General features: G+C 43.4%; 1 protein-coding gene across 12 annotated transcripts in view; it reads left to right on the plus strand.

The window, feature by feature from the left end:
- The window catches only part of PBRM1 (polybromo 1), a 77,598-nt gene that overhangs the window by 58,852 nt on the left and 4,941 nt on the right, over positions 1-13,805 (plus strand). For 7 of the 12 annotated variants that reach the window (XM_089524289.1, XM_089524208.1, XM_089524280.1 and 4 more), the window contains 3 exons: positions 1,014-1,160; positions 4,284-4,351; positions 12,070-12,286. In XM_089524289.1, coding sequence (XP_089380415.1) covers positions 1,014-1,160; positions 4,284-4,351; positions 12,070-12,286 — 432 coding nt within the window. The remainder of the gene's footprint in view (positions 1-1,013; positions 1,161-4,283; positions 4,352-12,069; positions 12,287-13,805) is intronic. The other 5 variants (XM_089524262.1, XM_089524271.1, XM_089524226.1 and 2 more) reach the window with 1 other exon arrangement.

Genomic DNA, 13,805 nt, shown 5'->3' on the forward strand with positions numbered 1-13,805 from the left:
AAATGGTAAATATATATTACTTAGTAATAATAAATCTATTGTAGTAAAATGGTAACACAAGGTATTTTATCATTGCTATGTGGATCAACAGGCTACTCAGTTTAATAGAATATAAAATATATTTTATTAAATTTATGAACAAGAAAACTTTCCTAAATTAAGTTTTTATTTGGAAACCTACAAAGAGTCAGTACATTTATACCAATGCTGACTGCACCCAAAATTGCTTCTCATTCCACATCCCACCTCAAAATACCCCCAAACCTTCCCCCACACAAATCCTTATTTTCTTTTCAGGCAACTGTTCTTTATCCCCTTGTTCAAGAGATATACCCACTTTGTTTTTTACCTAAAAAAATGTGTGATAATTTGTTTAATTCCTATAATTTGTAAAAATAATCACCCTTTGAAGAAAGTGAATTGTACTGTGAACAACACAGCTTTTTGGCATTGTTTATATAACAGCATAATAACTTACTGATAATTTTAGAAAACTGTAAGAAATTATAATTGTGCACTTCATTTTCTTTGCTGAAAACATTAGTGTCATACATAAAATGAAATTTATGTGTTATAATAGTCTGGTATTAATGAGAAGTGAGGCAGAATAATGATTGCATTAATTTCCCTTGAATAAGTTTAGTAGAAATAATTAAACAAATCGAATGTTTCATTTTTTAAAAAATAATATTTTGTGTTAGGTTACATTACTGTTCTACAACTTTGAATGTGCATGTTAACAATGTCATATAAGTTCATATGACTGACAACATTTTGCATTTGCTTGCAGTAATAACCATTGAATGATGCCAAATGTCCAATTTGTTTCCTCCTAAAAAATGCCAACAGTCTAAATACTAATCTGTTCCAAATGCACTATTTGGCATTTTTACAACACACTAATGTGTATGGCAATATTTGAAAATGCTTATGTGTGGATAGTGCATGTCATTACTATTTTGATCATTTTGCATGTCATTGATGCATGTTTGAAATTTGTTGTGTTCTTCAAGGCATGATAGGTGGCTATCCACCAGTGCTGCCACCTTTACAGGGCCCAGTTGATGGCATTGTTAGCATGGGTAGCATGCCACCACTTCACCCTGGGGTGCCTCCACCCCATCAACTTCCACCAGGCATGCCAGGCATCCCAACGCCGGGTAAGAATGACCTCCTCATTCATTCATTCATTCATTCATTCATTCATTCATTCATTCATTCATTATCTTGCCTTTCTTATCTCTTTCTCCATTTAACCAAATACTATAAGAAAGAATTGCATCTTGTGTATTAGTAGCTTAATTTCTTGACTTATCCTGAACGCCTCAGGTATGGCTAGCTATTTTAATATGCAGGAGTGCATGGAGAAACCAAACATACTGGCATATTAAATATGTTGGCAAAGCAACCAGTATAGTCAATCCAGCAGCAAAGGTGTTGACTAATAAAACATAAGAATGTCTTTTTTAAAAATGTGTCAAATGGACTTAAGTTGCCCATTGATGTGGAATACTGAAGACATGTACTGTCCAGTCTTTCTGGAAATATAGAAAGTCATGTTATTTATTTAAACTGAACTCTGTCTGAAAATAACTCACTCCTGCATGCAAGTCTGAATCTTTACATCACTATGCTCTTTCTTTCAAACCTTATACACTATTAGTTCAAGTGTATATGCCCTGATTACAAATGGCTTTGTTTGACAGCAGATCATTTAAAAATTACAGCTAAATGTATGATTAAAATGACAAAAGTATTTTAAACTAAAGTGTCAGTCAAGATCAGGGGTAGGCAATCTTTTTGAGCCGGGGGCCGGGTTGCTGTCCCTCAAACAACTGGGGGGCCGAAGCCAAAAAATAAATAATTAAATAATTTTTTTAAAAATTAAATATATAAATAAACCAGGACAAATGTAGGACAAAATTTTCAAATGGAAGACACTTTTTTTAAAAAAATGGAGGACACGCAAAAAAAATTGCTGATTTTTTAAAAAATGTTAATATAAATGCATGTTTCTGAGGCTTCTATAGACAATTGCCCCCCAAAGGCCCCGGCGGCAATCGGCGGCAGGACCGGGCTGGGGCGGGTCCCAAGGCCTCGCCGTGCCGCATCCGGCCCGCGGGCCGCAGGTAGCCTACCCCTGGTCAAGATAATATGGGTTAGTAGAATGTTTTAAGGCTTATTCTTTAATGTTGAGATCAAAGTCCAGTTTTCAGTTGTTTTCTGGACTTAGAATAAGCCCACATAGTTAAAATTAATGTGTGTCTTGAGATATGCTTCCATATGACTACAGTGGACAGAACATTAATCAGTTACATCTGATTATTTCATATACATGTTTGCTTCTAATTCTTGAAAAATCCTTTTTATAAAAGGTTGTTTAAAAAACCCCACTTATTACTATCTATTAAAATCTGTTATACTGATGCTAATATTTTTCCTCTTTTACATAAAATACTCCTTTTCCGCATTGATTGGATAAGTTCAACTTTGGACTGAAGCTGCTATAGTGTGCCTGGTCTTTTTCAGAATACGCATTCCAGAAAGGGTTTCCCTGAAATCCTATTGAACATGAGCAATTGTATGCAATTTGTTTTAACAAAAGCCTGTTCCATAACTGCTTCTTACTTTGTAATCAAGAAGAACCAATTGATTACTGGTAACTGGTTGTTCAAGTGATCGTTTGTGAACTTACACATATCAAGTGCTTCAGCAGAACCTGTAGGAAGCTTCTAAGAGCTAAGTACAGTAACATCCAAAACCCATAAAACATCAGTTTCTTTATTGGGCCAACCAAAATGCACAAAATACATGAAGCAAGTTTTCAAAGCTTCACTGGCTTATTCGTCAGGAAAAGGTGTTAAAAATCATACAGAAGTAAAAATATGATGATGTTACAGTCACATTTTGTCATCTTGTTGTTGTTCTCAGGTTAAGATGGTATGGCAGGGAGACTCCCAGAGTCCACATGGCCAGAAGGAATGGCCCCCACCTGCATGGATATGTCTTCCATATCATTTTAACCTGATGCTTTGTGTTGCTAAGGAATTGAGGGAAAGAGTGAGTACCCCAACACATGTGCATTCTACCCTTGTCTAGAAGTTTCTGACAGGTTTTGTGCAGGCACAAAATGAGCTATATGTGTGAATCACAGATGCCACAAGGAGGATTCTGACTGTATGTAATGGGATATAGATTATATTCCCTGCTAAGGGCAGTTTGTATATTAAATACAAATTCTCTAAAACCACACACCAGACTCAACGAAGGAGATCATGGCCCTAAGCTTCCAGAATGGTTGGCGACAGAAAAGTTTGGCGATGTCTCATTTATCCGGTTACCATGAGTCAAGGTCGACTCAAAGGCAGCTGACAGCATCTAAAGCATACCAAAATTTAATGTTTAAAATGTAATTAATACCAATGCCCTATTAAAAGCCCTTTAAAACAACAACAACATTCCATTCTTGCAAGCATGATTTAATAATAATAATAATAATAACAACAACAACAACAACAACAACAATAATGCTTGTCAAAAAAGACAGCAAGGCAGAGCCTATTCTAGTCTCTCCATGAAGGGACAGCTGCTGTGCTTCACATTGAATTTGAACACCCATAACTTACTGATGGCTTTCCATTACCTTTGCCAGGTTCCATCTAGTTTAAAGGGATCCCTTGTTTCAGAGAACCATTATTGAATGATCTGATTTAGTGCTTGATATTAAAAGTGAGGCCTTAGAACAGAATCCTTCTGAAGGTGTCTACATTAGTGCTGGATAAAATGTGAAAGTGAATAAACAGGCACCACCAGACACAGCATGAAAGGCTGTTACACAACTTCCACTGGTTTCCAAAGGGTTATTTGGGGCATGCGCACAGATTTAATTACAGCTGTGTTTGGGGATTGAAAGAAAGAGATGTGTGAAAAAGATGCTATTACTCAGTGAAATAGCATCAGATGGAATGTCAGCCTAACCACACACTTGAGTTTTTTTTAAAATATTTTTTAAATTTTATTTTTAAAACAGTAACAAATATAAACTCATTGTTTACAAACAGTTCATCACAACATAGCAGTCAAACACAATTAAAATCATATTTAGAAGCATCCTGATTACCTTTAGTAATGCTACTTAGAGAAACATACATACATCCAATGAATACTAGTACTTTCAAATGGCACAGGAACATCTCTCTGTGATCTAGGCTTTCAAATGCAAAATGCTTTTGTGTCATTGAGTGGAAATAATATCTCAGTTTTGTTTATATTTTAAAACACAGGTGTTATAGGTCAAAGTGTTTCCTCCATGGTAGGAGCACCAGCACCAGGAAGTCCATTTGGACAGCAGGTAAGTGGATTAGATAGGTGCAGGAAAACCCTATAAATTGTGTGCTTAGATTTTGCTTTTTGAAAAACCTGTACTTCAGTGATCTTGTGGGTGTGTTTAATTTCTTAAATGCGAACAGTGTTCCCTTATCCAATCTTGTCAAGCCTGGGATTTAATGAGGTAGCAGTTGAAGTATATAAACTGCATCAACAGAAGTTTAATGGACATATTTCAGAAATGCTTCAGTTGTGTTTCCCTGCATGACATGCAGTTGGACTACATGGCCCTTCATGGCCCTTCTACCCCCAAGCTCTTATGTTTTTATAATTCTATCCAAAATGGCTCCCTGAGGTCCAGTATCAAATGGATTCCCAGATGTCAGAAGAGCTTAGCAAGGCAATAAGGAAGCTAGGACCAAGGGGGGCGGGGAAGAATAGCAATATTCTGAACAGTTTATTGTTCATTGTTGATTTCTAGCCTTGGTCTCTATCTCCCTGTATCCAGACAAATCCTTGGAACCTGTGAAAAATATTTTTATATAATAAAATTCCAGGTTCTGTTAAACAAAATCTAGGACTCCAGATAGGAAAAAAAGTTTAATTATATTTGTTTTCAGCAAAGTAGCTGCGGTAGTCTGTTGTAACATAAAAAAGGAAAAAGGGAAGGGGAAGGAAAAAGGAAATCTGACAGCAACTTTAAGACGACTAACTGGTTTATGTTTTAGGCTGAGCTTTTGTGGCTGCTACAGTTGCCTCAGAAAATTCACTATTTCTGTTTATATTTACCAAAGCTTATACTAAACAAGAAATCAGTTAAAGTACTACTAGATTCCTTGCCTCCTACTCTTGTCCTTTTTAATGTAATTATATGACACATATACATGTAGTTTTTTTTAATGAATCTGGCAGTAACTTTCCCAGTACATAAGAATGGAACATCCTGGAACTTGGGTTGCTCCTCCCATATCACCCCTAGTAGGGACTTCCCTTGTAGCCAAGTGTGGAGTAACCCCCTATGATATCTAGTCTTTTTTCTGCCTACCACTCCTATAGGACACATTTCTAGAAGCTCCATACTCATTGCAGCCCACATGGAGAAACCTTTCTTTAACCTCCCCCCTCCCTCCCTCATTCTTCTTCTTTTTTTAAAAAAAAAAAGAACTTATTTCCCTGTTTTCCCTTCTGCCTTTCCTCTCTGACCATTGCTGCTGCTTCATCTTCCAACTTTTGACCTCTCTTTCCTCACTCCACAACCTTGTGGGAGCATGAAGTAGCAGAAAGAAATTTGTCTCAACGTGATGCAAAGAAGAGAGGGAAACAAAGCCACAGTGACCAACGGCTCTCCTCCCCCCACCAGACTTTTCCCCACCTGCCATGGGAACGAGACAGGCCTCTATGGAGAGCAACAGCCCAGCAGAGAGGGAGCTGGGCCACAGCTGCGGGAGGGGAATCCCCCCTCCCATACCTTTGTGACAGCTCAGTGCTTTTGTCCAGCCCACGATGGGTTTGGCAGTGCAGACGTCCAGCCCATGATAGGTCTGCCAGCGAAATCGTGAGTAGTGAGGGGCTCTTTCCCTTTTCCCAGGGAAGCCTAGCAGAAGGAAGCTGGCAGCCTAGATACAGTACTTAGGTCCAAAACACACTGCAGAAATAATCCAGTTTGAGCCTGCCTTAACTGCCCTGTCTTAATGCTAGGGAATTCTGGGAACTGTAGTTTTATGAGACAGTTAACCTTTTCTGTCAAAGAGCTCTGATGCCACAATAAACTACAGTTCCCAAAATTCCCAGCACTGAGCTAGGGCAGTTAAGGTGGTCTCAAACTGGATTATTTCTGCAGTGTTTTGGACCTTAGTATTGAAGGAGGCCGCAACTGCCGCCGTTACCACCACAACCGTGGCAGCTGTGCACAACCACTCCAGTCACCCTGGGAGGGATGAGAAAGGAGGACAACCCCACATGGTCATTCACCCCTCACCCCCCAGAGCCAGTAGACCATGCAAGGTGGAGAGAGTTTTGCATCCATGGAGGAAAGTGGCAGCAACACGAGGGGCCAGTCGGAATCCAGCACAGCTGGCTGCCATCTTCATCACATGAAAAAGGGAGATCCTTAGTACCAGACAACAACCAGGGAGGAGGAGGCTTTGGCCTCAGACGTAGGAGGCAACCAGGTGGCCAGGTCCAGTGACCATAAGGAACTAGCCCAATCCTCCTTGGCAACACTGGATATTCCTTTGGGCAGTAACCTGTTCCAACAATTTCCCCAGCAACCCTAAAGATGCCCTACCTTGCAAATGTAATGCAGGTAGTGAGAGAAGAATGGAGTAAGCCAGCTGGAAACAGGTCCTCACCAGGCCCAGCCAAGAATCTCATATGGCTCTTGGGCCACTTGTGGCCCACCAAAGGATTTTGGGAGGACCATGAGGATGTGGAACAACTTCAGCATTCCTGTGCTGCTCAGCCTTCTCTCAAGGAGAGGGCCAGGCAGAGGAGGAGGAGAACAGAGTTAATGAAAACCTATCTGCATCCCGAAGAAGATTAACTTGTTTTTATTTTGGCACCTACCTACTGCCAGGTTGTGCAGATTTACTCTGTACTCTGCCACAGAAAGAAGGAGAAAAACACTTGAGACGGGTATTTTTTTAAAAAACTTGATGGCCCAGTTCTTTGAAGACCCAAGCCCAGCTTTTCAGGCCAGGTACTACAAACCCTATAAGCAGGAGTGGTGGAACCTGAGATTCCCAAGCAGACACCCAAACTCCACCCTTGGTGGGAGATGGCACCACCACCACCACAACAACAGCAAGAGGCGACTAAAGACTCAACATCAGTTCCTGCATTTTGCATATGAAACCCCACACTTTCAATACGGGATGCTACCATTCAGGCTACCTTCAGGAGCCCGAGTCTTCACCAAGATCCTGGTGGCGCTAGTAGTTTATTGTGGCATTGGAAGAGCTCACGACTCCACATTTATCCCTACTTGGACAGCCTACTAATACCCTCACCATCCAGGATGAAGTGGCTACAGAATATACTGAGCTCCTCAGCTCACTGGATCAGCATGGCTTTCTGGTGAATCGGGTGAAGAGTTCCCTGGTATCCTTCCAATAGATTCAGCATCTCGGTAAATGAATTGACACACTTCTGGGGATGGTCATACTGCCCCAGGAACATATCAATGCAATTGCCAAAGCCATAGGCAACATCAGGCATTCATTGACCGCAAGTCTGATTTTCCTGGCACACCTTCAGGGGCTGATGATTTTCATAACAGAGTGCCTTCCATGGCCATGGTTCCATGCCCAACCACTCCAGTGGTTGCTGTTACTACATCAGGAGGCCATTGCAGCCAGGACTTTAAGCCCTGTTACAGTTCCGCAGATTGTGGTCACCAGCCATTAACCAAGGGGCATAGGCAGCATAGACACTCAGACATCAGATAGGCAGTAACCCATCTGGAAACCAGAGAGAATCCAGATAACTACAGATGCCAGCCTGAGGAACTGGGGTGCTGACTTTGGCCCCTATTTGGCCCAGGGCAGATGGAGCCAGGAGGAGCAGACATACAGCATCAACTGGCTGGAGCTCAGGGTAATCAGACCGACACCTCTGGCCTTCACAGACCTGGTCCATGGGAAGGCAGTTATGAACAGAACAGACACCACCACCACAAGCCCACAAACTTCAAAAGGTGTGTGTGTGAAATCACACTCCCTGATGGCAGGAGCCCAGACTTTGCTGGCATGGGAAGAAGAGGACACTCTATCCTTGGGAGTGGAACACCTGCCGGGGACCCTGGATTTGAGGGCCAACTCGTTGAGCTATACTGATATCATCCAAGAAGAGTGATGTCTTCACCAGAAGGTGTTTGTCTTGATTAGCAATACCCTAGGCTAACCCAAGGCAGACCATTTCAATGGCAAATTGCCAAGCTGGACAAGGTTCATGTCAGGGTACCAGATGGAAGGGGCAGAAGCCATGAACATGCTCACCCACCTTCAGTGGATGACTAGCCTCCTGTATGCCTTCTCACCATACCCTCATTTTCCCAAGGTACTAGTGAAGATCAGACAGGAGAGGGCCACAGTGATTCTGGTGGCACCAATATGGCTGAGGAGGGCATGGTTTTCAGAAATCATCACCCTGGCCTCGGACTACCTACACCTGCTGGTACACCTGGATCTCCTCTTCCAGGGTCAGGTGTGCCACCCCAACCCAGCATGACTACAGCTTCATGCCTGGAAATTGAGCAGAGCATACTGAGTGCCAAGGATTATTCTAACAAGGTCACAAGCATTGTGCTAGTGGCCAGAAGACCATCCACCATCAGAATATACAGTGGGACCTAGGTGTCTGCGGAAGATCCGTTCCAAACCCCTCTGGGGATACCAAAATCTACAGATGCTCAAGCCTACATTGTCCCCAATAGCCGTACGTCTCCGCGGCTGTGCCGCCATTAGGGACAACAGAACTTCAGGTAAACCTCCATTGTCTCCAGTGGTGGCACATGCACACAGCCATGCCTCCATTAAGGATGGTAGGATTTCAAGTGAAGTACCATTGTCCCCAATGGCAGTGTAGCCATGTGCATGTGCTGCCACTGGGGACAAACCGGACTTGCTATCTGCGGATGCTTGATAGCAAGTCCGCGGACACCAAGGTCCCGCAGTATGAGTAAATCTTCAGAGTTTTCCGCTGCTGACACAAGCAGAAACATCTGGACTTCAGGCACTTCTCAGTTGCATCAGTGCTGGAGTTCCTACAGGAGGGAACAGATCGCAGCCACAGGCTGAACACTATCAAGAGACAGCTAGCAGTGATTGCCTCCATTCTACTTCAAATTGATCTGCCAAGGTGACCTCACACCCAGATGTCTGAATCTTCATGAAAGGTCTAACCAACCTAGCCCCACAGACAGCCCATTTCCCCTCCTGCGACCTGCACACTGTTCTCAAGGCATTGACAATGGCGGTTTACAGATCGCCCCTTTGGGGCAGCCTGTACCCACCACTTTCCCCGCTGGATCAGGGCCTCAGCTGCCACAGTAGCAGCCTCTGAGGCCCCAATCCACCGCATTCCAGGCCACAGGGAAGCGGCAAAAGGCCGCTTCCTTGCGGCCTGGAAAGGGGTATCCTTGGGGCTTCATGCCCCAAGGACACCCGACGGCGGCGGGGACAAAAAGAAAGGGACAACTTGGCCCCTTTCTGCTTTGCATCGCTGGTGCAGCTGTCTAAAGGCTGTGCCCAGCAACGCAAAGCTGGAAGGAGCTCCGTTTTGGAGCTCCTTCCGGTGCCGTGGAAAGGGCGCCCCAGGCGTCCTCGCTCGGCGCCAGCACGTCACCGTTTGAAGGCGGCGCAGTCATGACGTCCCAATGGTGGTGCCCATGTAGAATGGGTGCCGCCATTTTGTACGTACTAGTACGTACTTTGCACGCGTCTGGAGCGCGCCAATGTCTCCCTTTGAGCCTCTTATGAGTGGTATCCCTGAAACACCTCACTTGGAAGGCACTGCTACTCACAGCCATAGAGTCTCAGAGCTAGAGTGCTATCAATCAGAAAGGACCTTTTGTGAGATTAGGCAGGATTCAGTGGTGCTAGATCTGTATCTAACAGTCATTCCCAAGGTCAACTCTACTTTCCACAGGTCACAAGAAGTGATCCTGCCATCATTCTGCCCTTGCCAGACAAGTGAGCAAGAGAAGATATAGCACAACCTTGATATATGATGGGCCATTAGGATATACTTGAAGAGGACCAGAGGCACTAGCATTTCATTTCAGCCACATGATATGGTAAAAAAGTATCCACACCTACTCTGAACAGGCAGATAATGGCATGCATTGTAGCATCTACAAATCCATGAAGGCTCTAGTTCCCACTGGTATTGTGGCCCATTCCACTAGAACAGGGGTAAGCAAACTTTTTGAGCCGGGGGCCGGGTTGCTGTCCCTCAGACAACTGGGGGGCCGAAGCCAAAAAAAATAAATAATTAAATAATTTTTAAAAAATTAAATAGATAAATAATCCAGGACAAAAATTTCAAATGGAGGACACTTTTTTAAAAAAATGGAGGACACACAAAAAAATTTGCTGATTTTTTAAAAATGTTAATATAAATGCTTGTTTGAGGCTTCTATAGACAATTGCCCCCCTTGCCCGCCGCTTGCCCCCCCTTGCCCGCCTCCTCCTGATAGGCCAAAGGCTTCACGCCCTCACGCGAGAGGCCAAAGGCTCCGGCAGCAATCGGCGGCAGGACCGGGCTGGGGCTGGTCCCAAGGCCTTGCCGGGCCGCATCCGGCCCGCGGGCCGTAGGTTGCCTAACCCTGCACTAGAAGAGCAGTGGCCATAGCAGCTTTGTTAAGGTATTGAAAATGGAAAATGTAGAAAAGCAGGTTTTTGATGTTGTGGACAGATGTAAGGCATTTTGATTTCAAAACTGCCTACCTGAATGCAAAGCTTGAGGAAGAGGCCTCCTCTCCGCAGCTACAGCCAGGGGAAAGGCCGGGTGCTGCTCCTGGACGCCTCCAGGAGCAGCACCCAGCCTTTCCCCCAGCAATGGCGGCGGTGGAGAGGAGGAGGAGGAGGACAAGCGCCTGGGGCCTCTTCAGCCTCCTCTCCGCCGCCGGCGCCAGCACCTCGATGCAGGGGCCGAGTGGCGGACTGGAGGCCAAGAGGCCTCCAGCCCACCACCCGGCCCTTGCACAGAGGTGCTGGCGGCGGCGGCGGAGAGGAGGCCAAAGAGGCCTCTGCCATTGGTCCTCCGCTGCCACCGCCGCCACCACAGAAGGGCCGGGTGGCAAGCTGGAGGCTTCTTTGCCTCCAAAACCCCCACCCGGCCTTGCCCCCTGCTACGGCTGAGGTGGCGGCGGCAGCAGCGACGTGGCACCGGGGAGAAAAGGTAAGTAGGTAGGGAGGGAGGGAGGGAAGGAAGGAAGGAAGGAAGGAAGGAAGGAAGGAAGGAAGGAAAGAAAGAAAGAAAGAAAGAGTTGGGGGGAGGAGAGGGGAGGGAGGGAAGTTGTCCCCAATGGTGTCGTGCGTGGATGTGTGCCGCCATTGGGGACAACAGGACTTGAGCATACGCGGATTTTGGTATACGCGGGGGGGTCCGGAACAGATCCCCCCCGTATACCAAGGACCGACTGTATCAAACATCCTACCCATCAGTGGAGTGCTTGATGGCAGGCCAAAGAGGCTGTATGCAATAAGTCTACAATCCGAGGGACATGGCTTTCCACTTCCTTGAGGGGGTCTATACATGAACCCCTATCCTATTGTGTCACCCTTATCACCTGTTGGTTGTTTCCTATCTTTCTTCTAGCATGTTTGTCTTCTCACCAAGGTTATATCATTGGGCTATGCAAGCAACTAGATATCAGAGGGCTTGTTCCCACACGTGGCTACAGGGGGAGGTCCCTTTTTGAGCTCTGTTCTGCCTACAAGGAGCAATATAGAAGGAGCAACCCAAGTTCCAGGATGTTCCATCCTTATCTACTGGAAATGAACGTCTCACAAAGTAAGATCCACTTTATATAAAGGATCTGAGTTATTATTTGATCAAACCCTGGAAAAGCGGATTACAAATAAATCATATTATTATTTATTATTATCTTGGTATAAGATTTGAAATACTTGGGGGGATTGGTCATTTCACTGTCTTTTGCTAAATGTGATATTGAAATCTTCAAACGTTTTTGACCTAAGTTATCAAATGTGTTCTTTGTGTTAACTTTTATTATTCTAGATGGGTATCCTTGGTTCTCCAGGGCAGCAGGCTCCACCTCCCTATCCTGGTCAGAATTCAGCAACTCAGCAAGTTATGCAACAGCCTACAACTCCTATGTTTGTCTCTCCTCCACCAAAGACACAGAGGCTTCTTCACTCAGAAGCTTATCTGAAATACATTGAGGGTCTTAGTGCTGATTCAAATAGTATTAGTAAGTGGGACCAGACCCTTTCAGGTAAGACCACTTGGATTATATGCACTCTAGAGAAAAAACTTTGGAGACTACTTTTTTTTAATTTTGCTATTGCTTTGCTATGCAAAAGGAGGTTTTCAATGGCTGTATCACAATTACACAACTTCTTCCTCATAGACCAGGGTGGGGAAACAGTTTGCCGCTCAGACACAAAGAAATGAAGATTTCTGATGCATTTCAAAAGTGCTGTAAGCTGTTTTCATATGGGCTTAGTAGAAATTGCACATACGATGTGTGGTGATTATAGTCTATGATTTTGTTTGATTTTAAAAGATTTTCTACATTATACTTTCTATTTGGTACATAACAAATGTAAGCCAAAAATAACAACTTGTCTTATATTAAACTAGTTAAGAGTGTGGCCTAAATCCAGCCGCTAGTCCCAGCTAAAATAGATCTCTTGAATCAATTGCTGAATGGTAAGTCAGCAAATTCTGTTGCTTCAGACAGTATAGTTGAAACTAGCATTTAGGCTTTATCTTAAACAGTGCACCAGTACAAAATTGTGCCAGTAGTAGTTGAAGTTCTTACAATATGCTCATATTCCAAACATAATAGATTTGCATTATCTATATATTTTAACATTGACTTTATCACTAGTTGTTACAATTGTCTCAGAAAAATCTCTACCCATTTTTATTTACTGAAACAGGTATAGTTCCCCACCCCTGTCTCTTGGACTGAGAGATCCCTTCCCACATAACAGCTAATTCTGGATTCTGTCTGAGGGCACCTTTATCAAGTTCTGGTCACCAACTAATGATGGCTCATTTCATGATGGTAGCTAAACCAGGCAGGCATAGTTAACATCAGTATTCCACTTAAGCATCCTTAAGTATTGGAAATTGAAGATATTTATATAGGAAATGAATAGATATGTCTGAGTGCTTAAGCTTCATTTTATTCCATTACATGTATGGCATTACATTATTTATTTATTTAGAGTATTTATAGCCCACTCTTAGAGTGGCTTACAGATTGTTTTGACATTTGACATTACATCATATAATATGTTCACTTTCATAAAGACTTGCATAGTACCTTATCACTCTATTCAGCTCTGTAATATACTTGGGAATATTAACTGTTAAACATAGCCTTTTATCCATCGTTAACTACAGCAGCAGCAGCAGCTTCTTCCATAATTTTATAGTTTTCCATATTGTTTGCTAAGGTATCTCAGAGGCTTTCACTTATACAGAATATTGTCCCTTGTATCATATTCATAATTTTTAAACTATATAACTTAAGTCAGTCATCCATGACAGAATACTATATCATCTGTTGGGGAATTACACATCGCTAAAGAGGCATCTGTGACCACACAGGCATTCAAGGGTTAATCTCCTTGGTAAATCATAACAAGATTCATTACTATGGTATAAAAGACACCGCAGAAATAATCCAGTTTGAGACCTCTTTAGCAGCCCTGGCTCAGTGCAAGGGAATTTTTGGAACTGTAGTTTTGTGGGACATTTAGCCTTCTCTGTCAGAGAGCTCT

Source organism: Sceloporus occidentalis, unplaced genomic scaffold, assembly GCF_023333645.1.
Source record: "Sceloporus occidentalis isolate IW3139 unplaced genomic scaffold, rSceOcc1.0.p SCAF_1, whole genome shotgun sequence".
In the NCBI taxonomy this organism is placed as follows: Eukaryota; Metazoa; Chordata; class Lepidosauria; order Squamata; family Phrynosomatidae; genus Sceloporus; species Sceloporus occidentalis.